Below are 17,087 nucleotides of genomic sequence, written 5' to 3' on the forward strand. Positions count from 1 at the left end.
CTCTACTGTTCTCTCTACCCATCCCTCAATCCCCTATTCCGTCATGGTTTTCCCACTTACGGATTTTCCTACATTGTTTTTGAACTTTTTCTGTTTTGTTTTCAGAATGTAGGTTAGTAATAACAATAATAATAACAATAATAAATAAAACTTTGTACTCTGGGTGAAAAATAAAGTTCAAATATATAAGTCAACATGAATGTAGAGGAAAGGGGGCAAACTAGATCACAACTATCTCGGCCACATACGATTCAAGGTCTCGAAGGGAAAATCGCGGACTTGGAAGATGACAAGGGGGTTATTTTCCCTAAAATAAGTGTGGATCACCTGGGGCCTCAAATAGAGGAGACTCCTCGGATCCCTCATAAAATAAAATCAGCAGCCTCCTCAGCCACCACACCAGCATCCTCCACCTCCTCAGCCACCACACCAACAGCCTCCACCTCCTCAAGAACCACACCAACAGCCTCCACCTCCTCAGCCACCACACCAGCATCCTCCACCTCCTCAGCCACCACACCAGCATCCTCCACCTCCTCAGCCACCACACCAACAGCCTCCACCTCCTCAAGAACCACACCAACAGCCTCCACCTCCTCAGCCACCACACCAGCATCCTCCACCTCCTCAGCCACCACACCAGCATCCTCCACCTCCTCAGCCTCCACACCAGCATCCACCACCTCCTCAGCCACCAAACCAGCATCCTCCACCTCCTCAGCCACCACACCAACAGCCTCCACCTCCTCAGCCACCACACCAGCATCCTCCACCTCCACAGCCACCACACCAGCATCCTCCACCTCCACAGCCACCACACCAGCATCATCCACCTCCTCAGCCACCACACCAGCATCCTCCACCTCCTCAGCCACCACACCAACATCTTCCACCTCCTCAGCCACCACACCAACAGCCTCCACCTCCTCAGCCACCACACCAGCATCCTCCACCTCCACAGCCACCACACCAGCATCCTCCACCTCCACAGCCACCACACCAGCATCCTCCACCTCCTCAGCCACCACACCAGCATCCTCCACCTCCTCAGCCACCACACCAACATCTTCCACCTCCTCAGCCTCCACACCAGCATCCTCCACCTCCTCAGCCACCACACCAACAGCCTCCACCTCCTCAGCCACCACACCAGCATCCTCCACCTCCTCAGCCACCAAACCAGCATCCTCCACCTCCTCAGCCACCACACCAGCATCCACCACCACCTCAGCCACCACACCAACAGCCTCCACCTCCTCAGCCACCACACCAACATCCTACACCTCCACAGCCACCACACCAACATCCTCCACCTCCTCAGCCTCCACCTGCTCAGCCACCACACCAACATCCTCCACCTCCTCAGCCACCACACCAGCAGCCTTCACCTCCTCAGCCACCACACCAGCAGCCTCCACCTGCTCAGCCACCACACCAACATCCTCCACCTCCTCAGCCTCCACCTGCTCAGCCACCACACCAACATCCTCCACCTCCTCAGCCACCACACCAACTTCCTCCACCTCCACAGCCACCACACCAACATCCTCCACCTCCACCACACCAACATCCTCCACCTCCTCAGCCACCACACCAGCGTCCTCCACACCAGCAGGTGCAGCCACCACACCAGCCACCACAGCAGGCCTCCACCTCCTCAGCAGGCCTCCACTTCCTCAGCCACCATGCCAGCATCCTCCACCTCCACCACCACACCAGCGTCCTCCACCTCCTCAGCCACCACACCAGCAGCAGCAGCTACTGATATAAACAAATGTATGTATGTAATCCTGTCATGTTGATCCATGTATATATCTCAGTACACTTACAGGTACATTTTTCCAGGTGTTGCAGAGGCTTGGGGAGGGAAAGATGTATATGTGCTGTGGTCTAGAATCGGCCCATATCAAATCTTTAATCAGGATCTCCACAGAACTGGTCCAAATATGGAGCTGGAAGGCGAGGTACTGTATGTGCAACACAGTCTTACATGTAAACACTGTATGTGTGTGATTCATCTGTGTATTTGAAGAAAACCTAAATTGTTGTTTTTCCATGTAACAGATTTACCTTCACTGTCTTTCTTTTTTTTTTCTTCTTCTGTCAGACCATCAATGCCTACATGTTCCATCTGGTGCAGAATTTTAACAGGCAGTCAACCCGAGCAAGCTTTCTACATTGACACCTTTAAAATGACTGGCACTTGGGGGAGCAAGAAATCAAAAGGTCGGTTGGATTATTCTCATTAATATCATAATGTTATATTTGACAGATTTTGAACTCAAGCAACTGTATCCTTGCTCTTTTAAATTTCAGATTGATCCAATGCTGTACAAGTACATTATTGGCATCATCAATGAACACAACCGCTGGACTGTGATGGTAAGAGCCGCTAAGGCAGTACTAAGAAATACATACATATTACAGAATATACATGTGAACACATACACGTGTGTAAAATGTCGTTGAATACTTGCAAATTATAATCTTAAGTGTAACATAATTTTGTTGGGGGAAAACTCAAATGACCATCACATTTCCCCCCCCCCCCAGTTTGTTGAATGTTTTCTGAAGGAGGAGTCGATTGTCTTTTCAAATACGGACAAAGACGTTAACATCACGAGAAAAGAAATAGCAGTCACTCTCCTCCAAAACATCGGTATGTTCAAAAAACATTTATATGGATCTTTCAAGGTTATCTTTGATCCAACTTCTGACTAGATAGCCACTAAAACACATGTATTTAAATAATTGTGTTACAAGAAACCAATCCTATTCCCTTGTTCCCTGTTTGCTCAGAAAAACACATGTAAAGATGTATAGACTACTTGACATTATGTTTTGCTAGATGACCTGAGCTAACTGTGCCACTTCTGTGGGGAGGTGGACAATAATGAGGAAGACAATACCTGGGTAATTGCTTGTTCAATTCTAAAAGGCACATTTCTACGAGTATGAATTTGTATAAGCAGTAATATTTCTAGAGGTAGTATTATCCACTTTGTCTGTAAAGCAAGAAAATGTATTTAATGTTTTAAATATATATTTAAAAAATCATGATACATTTCAGATTGGTTGTGACCGCTGCAGACGATGGTTCCACCAGTCCTGTATGAAAACCATCCCATCATTGGAAGATTATGTCTGCGCTGCCTGTCAGGACTAGGTTAAATCAAATCAAATCAAGTTTATTTTATATAGCCCTTCGTACATCAGCTAATATCTCGAAGTGCTGTACAGAAACCCAGCCTAAAACCCCAAACAGCAAGCAATGCAGGTGTAGAAGCACGGTGGCTAGGAAACACTCCCTAGAAAGGCCAAAACATAGGAAGAAACCTAGAGAGGAACCAGGCTATGAGGGGTGGCCAGTCCTCTTCTGGCTGTGCCGGGTGGAGATTATAACAGAACTATGCCAAGATGTTCAAAATATTCATAAGTGACAAGCATGGTCAAATAATAATCATGAATAATTTTCAGTTACACAAATATTGTCACACAATAACATCACAAAGGTAAGTTTGTTAACAAACATTAAATAGGATATACAAATGTATATATTTGCATAATAAGATTAGGTTAGGCTTGATTTCCAGGCGTATCACCTGGAAAACTTTCCATAAAAAGTGGACTAAATGTTCAGTCGAGCTGTTGCAGCTTTCCAATTTATTTATGTTATTTATTGTCTTTTATTTTTGATTTATTGTCATTTTATATCTTATTATGCAAATATATACATTTGTATATCCTATTTAATGTTTGTTAACAAACTTACCTTTGTGATGTTTTTGTGTTATTGTGTGACAATATTTGTGTATTATCTTTATTTTCTTAAACATTAGAAAAGGTTTCTAAAATACATGTTCATGTTTCTTTATACTCTAATTTTGCTTTCTGTGGCACACACTACTGGGATTCTGTCAGGGGGGGGGATTCTGTCAGGGGGGGGGGATTCTGTCAGGGGGGGGATTCTGTCAGGGGGGGGGGATTCTGTCAGGGGGTGGGGATACTGTCAGGGGGGGGGATTCTGTCAGGGGGTGGGGATACTGTCAGGGGGGGGGGATTCTGTCAGGGGGGGGGATTCTGTCAGGGGTGGGGATTCTGTCAGGGGTGGGGATTCTGTCAGGGGTGGGGATTCTGTCAGGGGGGGAATTTCTGTCAGGGGGGGAATTCTGTCAGGGGGGGGGATTCTGTCAGGGGGGGGATTCTGTCAGGGGGGGGGATTCTGTCAGGGGGGGGATTCTGTCAGGGGGGGGGGATTCTGTCAGGGGGGGGATTCTGTCAGGGGGGGGATTCTGTCAGGGGGGGGGATTCTGTCAGGGGGTGGGGATTCTGTCAGGGGGGGGGATTCTGTCAGGGGGGGGATTCTGTCAGGGGGTGGGGATTCTGTCAGGGGGGGGATTCTGTCAGGGGGGGGGATTCTGTCAGGGGGGGGATTCTGTCAGGGGTGGGGATTCTGTCAGGGGGGGGATTCTGTCAGGGGGGGGGATTCTGTCAGGGGGGGGATTCTGTCAGGGGGGGGATTCTGTCAGGGGGGGGGATTCTGTCAGGGGTGGGGATTCTGTCAGGGGGGGGGGATTCTGTCAGGGGGGGGGGATTCTGTCAGGGGGGGGATTCTGTCAGGGGGGGGGGAGATTCTGTCGGGGGGGGGGGGGAGATTCTGTCGGGGGGGGGGAATTCTGTCAGGGGGGGGATTCTGTCAGGGGGGGGGGGATTCTGTCGGGGGGGGGGGGATTCTGTCAGGGGGAGGCTTTTAGGCACAACACCGGAACCTATTTCAGTCCAAGTCAAGCACTGAAATAGGACATTTCCACTAGATCAGAGCATGACATCTCTCCCTTTCACGCCGTGTGGTTATCGAAAGGGAGAGCGGGCGCAAAAGATTTTTCAAATGAGTTGCGGAACTAGTTTAACTCTCAATGGATGGAAAAAAACAGACTTTGTTTGCTTGCTGTTTGAGGTGAAGAAAACATTACTTTGAGAAGCTCCCTGATTGGCCAAACAGGGCCAATCAGGAATACTATCAAATCCCCAAATGAGCACATTTATAAGCCTACACTGGCGTGCAGGCTAGGTAATCTATAGGCCTTCTTCTATGCCTGCGCGTCCTCACTCAACATTGACAGGAGCGCTTCAAACAAAAGACAATGACTAAATTGACAAAACTCGTATCTGGAAGGAAATAAACCAAAACTTGTTTCTCACAAGTGGGAGAACAGGAAGACTGGAATAATAATATTGAATGCATTAAAATAAATTACCGTAACCAAAGTAACAAATATTGTAGATTCTAAATTATAGGAATTAACGGTAAATGTACTACTGGTGATATAGGCAATGGGGAATTGATATACACTAACAATCAAACTCAAACAATTCATATAAAACAATGAATGTGTACTAATTGTCGGGAGAGAGCACATTCTGGAGAGAGACATTGGGTGCATGGACAATCCGACGTCTGGGAGGAGCAAGGCGATGTGGTACGGAGCTACAGAACCAGTCAAAAGTTTGGACACGCCTACTCATTCAAGGGTTTTTCTTTATTTTGACTATTTTCTACATTGTAGAATAGTAGTGAAGACATCAAGACGATGAAATAACACATATCGAATCACGTAGTAAGCAAAAAAGCTTTAAACAAAACAAAATATATTTTATATTCTTCAAAGTAGCCATCCTTTGCCTTGATGACAGCTTTGCACACACTTGGCATTCTCTCAACCAACTTCACCTGTAATGTTTTTCCAACAGTCTTGAAGGAGTTTCCACATATGCTGAGCACTTGTTGGCTGCTTTTCCTTCACTCTGCGGTCCAACTCATCCCAAACCATCTCAATTGGGTTGAGGTCGGGTGATTGTGGAGGCCAGGTCATCTGATGCAGCACTCGATCACTCTCCTTGGTCAAATAGCCCTTACACAGCCTGGAGGTGTGTTTTGGGTCATTGTCCTGTTGAAAAACAAATGATAGTCCAACTAAGCGCAAACCAGATGGGATGGCGTATCGCTGCAGAATACTGTGGTAGAGATCAAAAATCACAAAAATCTCAAATTTGGACTCATCAGACCAAAGGACAGATTTCCACTGGTCTAATGTCCATTGCTCGTGTTTCTTCGTCCAAGCAAGTCTCTTCTTACTATTGGTGTCCTTTAGTAGTGGTGAAGGCCTGATTCACGCAGTCTCCTCTGAACAGTTGATGTTGAAATGTGTCTGTTACTTGAACTCTGCAAAGCAGAGTGCTGCAATTTCTGAGGCTGGTAACTCTAATGAACGTATCCTCTGCAGCACAGGTAACTAGGCAAGTCAGTTAAGAACAAATTCTTATTTATAATGACGGTCTAGGAACAGTGGGTTAACTGCCTTGTTCAGGGGCAGAATGACAGATTTTTACCTTGTCAGCTCAGGGATTCGATCTAGCAACCTTTCTGTTACTGGCCCAATGCTTAATGGTTTTTGCGACTACACTTGAAGAAACTTTCAAAGTTCTAGAAATTTTCCGCATTGACTGATCTTGATGTCTTAAAGTAATGATAGACTGTCATTTCTCTTTGCTTATTTGAGCTGTTCTTGCCATAATATGGACTTGGTCTTTTACCAAATAGGGCTATCTTCTGTATACCACCCCTACCTTGTCACAACACAACTGATTGGCTCAAACGCATTAAGGAAAGAAATTCCACAAATTAACTTTTAACAAGGCACACTTGTTAATTGAAATGCATTCCAGGTGACTACCTCATGAAGCTGGTAGAGAGAATGCCAAGAGTGTGCAAAGCTGTCATCAAGGCAAAGGGTGGCTAAGAATATAAAATATATTTTGATTTGTTATACACTTTTTTGGTTACTACTATGTGTTATTTCATAGTTTTGATGTCTTCACTACTATTCTACAATGTAGAAAATAGTAAAAATTAAGGAAAACCCTTGAATGAGAAGGTGTGTTCAAAGTTTTGACTGGTACTGTATTTGTTACAGCTCGACTAAAAACAATCTCTGTCGACCAACAGCCTAACGACCAAACAATTGACCAGTCAACTAATTGGGGGCAGCCCTACCATAATAGCAAGCTAGGACTGATGGTTTGGTTAGCTAAACTAGCAAGTCTGTTTGGTTACCAAGGCAACTACTGTCTAGTGGTAAAAGTACTAAATTATAGCCATGGTATAAAAGGAACTTGGGGCTCTATGTGTTCTGTGGAAACTATTGCCACTGTGGAAGGTTAGTTCCACTCAGTTAGCGCGTCATGGAACACACCTTCTATGGAACGCATAGCTCCTCGATGATTATCCCATACATAAATGGGCTGATTTATGTAAATAAAAATGAGCTCAAGTCAGATAGTCTCCAACAGTAGGTAACCTAACAAGACATTCAAATAAAACAATACTGCGTTTACATAGACAACCCTAATTCAGATAATGTTGTATGCTTTAGATGCCAGGATGTCAAACTCACTTGAACCTTTCTTCTAGTAGAATTCACTCTATTGGCGAAGAGAATCCTATGCGGAGACCCATGTGGTCTGACAACAGCTGATAATCAGCTGAGGGGACAGGTTGTACCAAAATGAACGAATGGCGAAAATCAACACCACTGTACATTAGATGATGCATTCTCAGTAGGAGGAGCCTAGTGTGCCGTTATTTGATGCTTACTGCATTCGTTTTAACTAAACAGTATGTTCTAAATAGTATGTTGTACCATTAGTACACAGTGTGCAGTTTAAATAAGTAGTGGACACGACCACATTCAAACAACACCATTGTGAGAAAGTAGGCTAGTATGTAACCTAAAAAGACAAAAACACATGCTAGCCAGAGACAGCTGCATGTCTTAAGATTTCATTTCAATCTCCGTCCTGTCAAAAATGACATTCATAATATGACGTGACATCCTGTGTTGAGGAGCAGATCCATTTTCACCTTCAAACAGCAGAAAGGGAGGCAATCAGTTTCCCTCTCCTTCAACCTCTGTCAGCTATGATACATGCTGCCAAGGGCAACAAAAGGAGATGGAGAGGAAGAGGGAGAGGAGAAGAGGGGGGGGAGAGGAAACAAAGCCACAGAACAAATGGAGGAGCAGCAGCTGGATGTCATTTCTCACAAAAGGCGGCACTTATTAGAGATGAAGAGAGAGAAAAAGAAAAAAATAAACGTAAAAAGGTAGCGGTGTCTGTATGTAATTTGTTTTAGAGCTGTCCTGTCAAGGGTCATCCATTATAAGCAGCTTGAAATTAATGAATGTCTTTTAATGTGTGCACCCACTACCAGGAAACAAACAAGCACATCTAATTACCAAACACTGAATACATAATATTCCAGTCATTATGACAATATTCATTACCCGAAGCTCAGGAGAAAGGAGAGAATAGTCAATAATTTACCCAAATAAATAAATATGCAGCTAGAACAGAAATCACAGTAAATCACAGAAAATAATATCGTAACACGAATAAGTCATATTTTATTCTGTGTGTTTTACTAAATGTATTTGATGTGATTTACCATCTGTAAATCTAAACAAAAAAGAGCCTATTCAGAATCCACTGGGGGTAATGATTAGAGAGAAGGGGGGAAAAAATGCATTATTCACGCTGGCAAACGAAGCTAATGCTTTCCCTCTCGCAGCGAAGCGACCTGAGACAGTGTTTCTCTAATACAATACAATAAAAGCAGAACATTTTTTAATCTGAACAACTTCCAAAGCCACAGTGTACAGTCCAAATGGCACCCTTTTCCCTAGTTAGTGCACTACAGTCCTGTAGGACCCTGGTCAAAAGTAGCGCACTATATAGGGTGACATTTAGGACACACCTCATTTTCCAATAAAGCCCTCTTTGAGCTCAGAACTCAGCTGTGTTCAATCTCTTCTTAATCCCTCTCTCCCTGTTATCAACACACTGTCAATATCACACATCCAGCCCCTCTCTCTCTAGCTCTCTCTCTCTCTCTCCCTCTCTCTCTCCCTCTCTCTCTCCCTCTCTCTCTCCCTCTCTCTCTCCCTCCCTCTCTCTCTCTCGCTGCATCTCTTAATGTGTCTCAATAGTGAACAAAATGGGCAAGAAATCAAACGCTCCATTACATCTCTTCTACGTACAAACGCACGCTCGCGCGCGCGCACACACACACACACACGCACACGCACCACTCCTCCAAAGAGAAAAAGAGTGTACTAATAAAATAACTATGACAAACTGTCCAAATCTGGCACCTAAGCACGATGCCGTCTTTAGGCAGCAGTTGCTTTCAGAAGTACACCAGAACATCCTGATTATATTATTGAAAACATACTCTTATGCAAGTACATTGAACAAAAATATAAACGCAACATGGTCCCATGTTTCATGAGTTGAAATAAAAGATCCCAGAAATTTTACATACGCACAAAAAGCTTATTTCTCTCAAATTTTGTGCATACATTTGTTTACATTCCTGTTAGTGAGCGTTTGTTTCTCCTTTGCCAAGATAATCCATCCACTTGACAGGTGTGGCATATCAAGAAGTTGATTAAACAGCATGATCATTACACAGGTGCACCTTGTGCTGGGGGACAATAAAAGACCACTAAAACGTGTAGTTTTGTCACAACACAATGTCACAGATGTCTCAAGTTTTGAGGGAGTGTGCAATTGTCATGCTGACTTCAGGAATATCCACCAGAGCTGTTGCCAGAGAATTGAATGTTAATTTCTCTACCATAAGCCACCTCCAACTTCATTTTAGGGAATTTGGCAGTTTGTCTAACTGGCCTCACAACCGAAGACCACATGTATGGGGTCATGTGGGCGAGCAGTTTGCTGATGTCAATATTGTGAACAGTGCCCCATGGTGGCGTTAGGGTTATGGTAAGGGCAGGCATAAGCTACAGACAACTAACACAATTGCATTTTATCAATGGCAATTTTAATGCACAGAAATACCATGTTGAGATCCTGAGGCCCATTTAGTTTAAGGTATCTGTATTCCCAGTCATGTGAAATCCATAGATTAGGGCCTAATGAATTTATTTCAATTGATTGATTTCCTTATATGAACTGTAATTCAGTAAAATCTTTGAAATTGTTACATGTTGCGTTTATATTTTTTGATCAGTATAAATTGCCTTTGATTTACACATTTCAATGAATTCACAAGCACTTGACTGACACAAATCTATGCCTGAGGAAACATTTTAAAAAATCAGGCAAGCATTCTAGAATCAAGCCGGCATTGAGTTTTATGTTCTTAGAACGCATTAAGGGACTTACTGAAATCAATGAGGAGCCTTCCAAAGCCTTGTCTTTGGTACTGAGGCATGATCATTATACAGGAGACGTTGTACCTCTGCTGGCAAAGCTTTTCCTGAGGGAAGGGGAAACAAATCACGTATGTCAGAGCTCTGCTGAAGCTGGCAATTTACTGCACCTGTCGCTGTCCTTGTCTAAAGCACACGCGCGCACACACACACACACACACACACACACACACACACACACACACACACACACACACACACACACACACACACACACACACACACACACACACACACACACACACACACACACACACACACACACACACACACACACACACACACACAAATGTGAACACACACACGTACATGAACGCGCACAATCCCTTGTGAATACATTTAGCTTTTAAGATGACTAATACAGTACGGACAGTGTCACTGCATTAATCATGACTAATATAGTAAAGACAGTGTCACTGCATTAATCATGACTAATATAGTAAAGACAGTGTCATTGCATTAATCATGACTAATATAGAAAAGACAGTGTCGCTAGATTAATCATGACTAATATAGTAAAGACAGTGTCATTGCATTAATCATGACTAATATAGAAAAGACAGTGTCACTGCATTAATCATGACTAATATAGTAAAGACAGTGTCATTGCATTAATCATGACTAATATAGTAAAGACAGTGTCACTGCATCAATCATTAACTAATATAGTAAAGACATTGTCACTGCATTAATCATGACTAATATAGTAAAGACAGTGTCATTGCATTAATCATGACTAATATAGTAAAGACTGTGTCACTAGATTAATCATGACTAATATAGTAAAGACAGTGTCACTGCATTAATCATGACTAATATAGTAAAGACAGTGTCATTGCATTAATCATGACTAATATAGTAAAGACAGTGTCATTGCATTAATCATGACTAATATAGTAAAGACTGTGTCACTAGATTAATCATGACTAATATAGTAAAGACAGTGTCACTGCATTAATCATGACTAAGATAGTAAAGACAGTGTCACTGCATTAATCATGACTAAGATAGTAAAGACAGTGTCATTGCATTAATCATGACTAATATAGTAAAGACAGTGTCACTGCATTAATCATGACTAAGATAGTAAAGACAGTGTCATTGCATTAATCATGACTAAGATAGTAAAGACAGTGTCACTGCATTAATCAAACATTTTTCATGCTATTGAATATCCTCACCTTGGAGAAATAACCCACAAGGTGACAGCCTTTGTCGTCGTTCTTTGTTAGTATGTAAAAAAGAAAAGGCTCCACGTCGTAATATAGGGTCTTGTGATCGAGGAACAGCTTGGCTAACAGGCAGAGGTTTTGGCAGAAGAGCTTGCTGACATTTCCATCAACCTAAACGCAGAACAAGACCAGCATAAGAACATTGTTCAAATTCAAACCAACCAGTTGATTCTTTCCTCCTGTCCCTCAAAACCATTCAGTCACATTTCACACAGATGCAGCACCATGATCACGGGGCAGCATCTCAAATGGAACTCAATTCCCTTAAGTGCACTACAATTTGACCAATAAAGGAGCTGCTTCAAAGTAGTGCACTACAATTTGACCAATAAAGGAGCTGCTTCAAAGTAGTGCACTACAATTTGACCAATAAAGGAGCTGCTTCAAAGTAGTGCACTACAATTTGACCAATAAAGGAGCTGCTTCAAAGTAGTGCACTACAATTTGACCAATAAAGGAGCTGCTTCAAAGTAGTGCACTACAATTTGACCAATAAAGGAGCTGCTTCAAAGTAGTGCACTACAATTTGACCAATAAAGGATCTGCTTCAAAGTAGTGCACTACAATTTGACCAATAAAGGATCTGCTTCAAAGTAGTGCACTACAATTTGACCAATAAAGGAGCTGCTTCAAAGTAGTGCACTACAATTTGACCAGGCCAATAAAGGATCTGCTTCAAAGTAGTGCACTACAATTTGACCAGGCCAATAAAGGATCTGCTTCAAAGTAGTGCACTACAATTTGACCAGGCCAATAAAGGATCTGCTTCAAAGTAGTGCACTACAATTTGACCAATAAAGGATCTGCTTCAAAGTAGTGCACTACAATTTGACCAATAAAGGATCTGCTTCAAAGTAGTGCACTACAATTTGACCAATAAAGGATCTGCTTCAAAGTAGTGCACTACAATTTGACCAATAAAGGATCTGCTTCAAAGTAGTGCACTACAATTTGACCAGGCCAATAAAGGATCTGCTTCAAAGTAGTGCACTACAATTTGACCAGGCCAATAAAGGATCTGCTTCAAAGTAGTGCACTAATAAAGGATCTGCTTCAAAGTAGTGCACTATAATTCAGTGCCCTCAAAGTATTTACACCCCTTGACTTTTTCCACATGTTGTTGTGTTACAAGCTGGGATTCAAATGGATCTAATTGTCTTTATATATACACACACACACACACACACACACACACACACACACACACACACACACACACACACACACACACACACACACACACACACACACACACACACACACACACACACACACACACACACACACACACACACACACACTACTGTTCAAAAGTTTGGGGTCACTTAGAAATGTCTGTGCATTAAAATAACATCAAATTGATCAGCAATACAGTGTAGACATTGTTAATGTTGTAAATGACTATTGCAGCTAGAAACGGCTGATTTTTAATGGAATATCTACATAGGCATACAGAGGCACATTATCAGCAACCATCACTCTTGTTTCAATGGCACGTTGTGTTAGCTAATCCAAGTATATCATTTTAAAAGGCAAATTGATCATTAGAAAACCCTTTTGCAATTATGTTAGCACAGCTGAAAACTGTTGTCCTGATTAAAGACTTTAGACTAATTGAGTATCTGGAGCATCAGCATTTGTGGGTTTGATTACAGGCTCAAAATGGCCAGAAACATATATATATATATATATATATTTGGTCAAAAGTATTGCACTATATATAGGGAATATACTGCCATTTGGGACACAACCATTGCTTTACTACTGTGAAGAGTGACCTCTGACCTCGAACACTGAAAGGTCGTCCTTCCTGTAAATCTCATTGGCCGGAGGGTGAAAGCAGCCACACTTCTTGGTGTGTTGCTGTAGGATGTTCTTGCTTCTCATGTACTTCAGACAGAACTCACACAGGTGAAGCGTATGCAATCTGCCAACGACAGACATAACAGGACCATTTGTATTTCAGCTTGCAAATTAAAAGCCTAGAAAACACAGTAAATCCGAACACTGGTATAATGCACTCAAAATACAGTATTTCTATAGGACAAGGACAATGTTTTCAAAACTAGGTCTAATAACATTGATTGGTCCTAATTTGGCTGAGTAAAAAATGAAGCTTACCTTGAGTATTCAGGTGGGTAAGGCGAAGAGTACCAGGTTTGGATACAATACTTCCCAAACTCTATGAAGGCAGGGAATCGTCCAGAGTCAGTGATGGTCATGGTTCCATTTCTCTAAACATGACAAAACAAAAACAAAAATGTCGTACCACAAGCATTCAAACAGTCTGACACTGCCTGACACAGGCAGTATCTTTAACTTCTCTAGGGTAGGGGGCAGCATTCGGAAATTTTGGATGAAATGCATGCCCAAATTAAACTGCCTGCTTCTCGGGCCCAGAAGATATGATATGCATAGATGTGGATAGAAAACACTCTAAAGTTTCCAAAACTGTTAAAATAGTGTCTGTGAGTATAACATAACTGATTTTTTGTTGTAGTTTTCTCTTCAATGCCATTACAGTATCCATTGACTTAGGACTCAAATTGCAGTTTCTATGCCTTCCACTAGATGTCAAAAGTCTTTAGAAATCGTTTCAGGCTTGTATTCTGAAAAATGAAGAAGTAAGAGCAGTCTGAATGAGTGGACCGTAAAGTGTCACAGAGCTTTTTCATGCGTGAGACCGAGAGAGTGCGTTTCTTGTTTACCTTTTAAATTGACGACGTTATTGTCCGGTTGAAATGTTAGCGATTATTTAGGCTAAAAACAACCTGAGGATTGAATATAAATATCGTTTGACATGTTTCTATGAACTTTACGGATACAATGAGGAATTTTTTGTCTTCCTGTTTTGACTGCGTTTGAGCCTGTGGATTACTGAAGAAAACGCGCGAACAAAACAGAGGTTTTTGGATATAAAGAGACTTTATCGAACAAAAGGAACATTTATTGAGTAAATTAATGTCTGCTGAGTGCAACCATATGAAGATCATCAAAGGTAAGGAATTAATTTTATCTCTATTTCTGACATGTGTAACTGTTCTACTTGGCTGGTTACTGTTTGTAATGATTTGTCTAGTGGGCTATGTTCTCAAATAATCGTAAGGTATGCTTTCGCCGTAAAGCATTTTTTAAATCTGACACCGTGGTTGGATTCACAAGAAGTTCATCTTTAAACCTATGTAAAATATGTTTTGTTTTCTGAATTTTTATAATGAGTATTTCTGTATTTGAATTTGGCGCCCAGCAGTTTCACTGGCTGTTGAAGAGGTGGGACGCTAACGTCTCACGTACCCAAGAGAGGTTAAACAGCAACTTCAACAATGGGATGTGGACCCTTCTTGACACTAAACTACTTTTCAGGTCTGAAAAAAAATTGGGACAAACTTTAATTTCGAATTTTTCATGTTAAACTACAGGCTAGATCTAACTTGTATTGATCGAGGTGATAGGTGTGATTGAGAGTTTATTTGAACAGTTTCCTCACCTGCGACGAGATCTCTTGGACCTGTGTGAATATCTCCACGTCTTCCTCTGTGACGTGTTCCCTGGAGACCGCTACGAAGCCAGGTTCCTGCTTCACCCTCAGCCCCACTTCACTGCCTGTTACAGCAACCAAACATTACAATCCGTTAGTCACAGTAACCAACCACCATGTTAAAGTCACAGTAACCAAACAGCCTGTTACAGTCACAGTAACCAAACAGCCTGTTACAGTCACAGTAACCAAACAGCATGTTACAGCCTGTTACAGTCACAGTAACCAAACAGCATGTTACAGCCTGTTACAGTCACATTAACCAAACAGCATGTTACATTCACATCAGCGGTGTATAATCAAACATGGTGGATCATCAGTTCTTTATACAGCAGACGGGGAGCGGTGTTCTGTAGCGCGTGTCAATTCGCTAGTAAATGCATTTGGTTTTAATGTGCTTGTAATGCATATATCATAATGTACAGTGAGGGAAAAAAGTATTTGATCCCCTGCTGATTTTGTACGTTTGCCCACTGACAAAGAAATGATCAGTCTATAATTTTAATGGTAGGTTTATTTGAACAGTGAGAGACAGAATAACAACAAAAATATCCAGAAAAATGCATGTCAAAAATGTTATAAATTGATTTGCATTTTAATGAGGGAAATAAGTATTTGACCCCTTCTCAATCAAAAAGATTTCTGGCTCCCAGGTGTCTTTCATACAGGTAACGAACGGAGATTAGGAGCACACTCTTAAAGGGAGTGCTCCTAATCTCAGTTTCTTACCTGTATAAAAGATACCTGTCCACAGAAGCAATCAATCAATCAGATTCCAAACTCTCCACCATGGCCAAGACCAAAGAGCTCTCCAAGGATGTCAGGGACAAGATTGTAGACCTACACAAGGCTGGAATGGGCTACAAGACCATCGCCAAGCAGCTTGGTGAGAAGGTGACAACAGTTTCTGTGATTATTCGCAAATGGGAGAAACACAAAAGAACTGTCAATCTCCCTCAGCCTGGGGCTCCATGCAAGATCTCACCTCGTGGAGTTGCAATGATCATGAGAACGGTGAGGAATCAGCCCAGAACTACACAGGAGGATCTTGTCAATGATCTCAAGGCAGCTGGGACCATAGTCATCAAGAAAACAATTGGTAACACACTATGCCGTGAAGGACTGAAATCCTGCAGCGCCCGCAAGGTCCCCCTGCTCAAGAAAGCACATATACATGCCCGTCTGAAGTTTGCCAATGAACATCTGAATGATTCAGAGGACAACTGGGTGAACGTGTTGTGGTCAGATGAGACCAAAATTGAGTTCTTTGGCATCAACCCAACTTGCCGTGTTTGGAGGAGGAGGAATGCTGCCTATGACCCCAAGAAACCATCCCCACCGTCAAACATGGAGGTGGAAACATTATGCTTTGGGGGTGTTTTTCTGCCAAAGGGACAGGACAACTTCACCGCATCAAAGGGACGATGGACGGGGCCATGACCGTCAAATCTTGGGTGAAAACCTCCTTCCCTCAGCCAGGGTATTGAAAATGGGTCGTGGATGGGTATTCCAGCATGACAATGACCCAAAACACACAGCCAAGGCAACAAAGGAGTGGCTCAAGAAGAAGCACATTAAGGTCCTGGAGTGGCCTAGCCAGTCTCCAGACCTTAATCCCATAGAAAATCTGTGGAGGGAGCTGAAGGTTCGAGTTGCCAAACGTCAGCCTCGAAACCTTAACGACTTGAAGAAGATCTGCAAAGAGGAGTGGGACAAAATCCCTCCTGAGATGTGTGCAAACCTGGTGGCCAACTACAAGAAACGTCTGACCTCTGTGATTGCCAACAAGGGTTTTGCCACCAAGTACTAAGTCATGTTTTGCAGAGGGGTCAAATACTTATTTCCCTCATTAAAATGCAAATCAATTCATAACATTTTTGACATGCGTTTTTCTGGATTTTTTTGTTGATATTCTGTCTCTCACTGTTCAAATAAACCTACCATTAAAATTATAGACTGATCATTTCTTTGTCAGTGGGCAAACGTACAAAATCAGCAGGGGATCAAATACTTTTTTCCCTCACT

The 17,087-nt window shown here is 42.5% G+C and overlaps 1 protein-coding gene across 11 annotated transcripts in view; it reads right to left on the reverse strand.

The window, feature by feature from the left end:
• Nucleotides 1-17,087, reverse strand: part of LOC139580358 (histone acetyltransferase KAT6B-like) — a 92,743-nt gene that overhangs the window by 18,145 nt on the left and 57,511 nt on the right. For all 11 annotated transcript variants that reach the window (XM_071408960.1, XM_071408959.1, XM_071408962.1 and 8 more), the window contains exons 8-12: nt 15,012-15,127; nt 13,646-13,758; nt 13,310-13,451; nt 11,474-11,635; nt 10,246-10,339 (exon numbers count right to left, since the gene is read on the reverse strand). In XM_071408960.1, coding sequence (XP_071265061.1) covers nt 10,246-10,339; nt 11,474-11,635; nt 13,310-13,451; nt 13,646-13,758; nt 15,012-15,127 — 627 coding nt within the window. The remainder of the gene's footprint in view (nt 1-10,245; nt 10,340-11,473; nt 11,636-13,309; nt 13,452-13,645; nt 13,759-15,011; nt 15,128-17,087) is intronic.

The sequence above is a fragment of the Salvelinus alpinus genome, chromosome 7 (genome assembly GCF_045679555.1).
Source record: "Salvelinus alpinus chromosome 7, SLU_Salpinus.1, whole genome shotgun sequence".
Classification (NCBI taxonomy): Eukaryota; Metazoa; Chordata; class Actinopteri; order Salmoniformes; family Salmonidae; genus Salvelinus; species Salvelinus alpinus.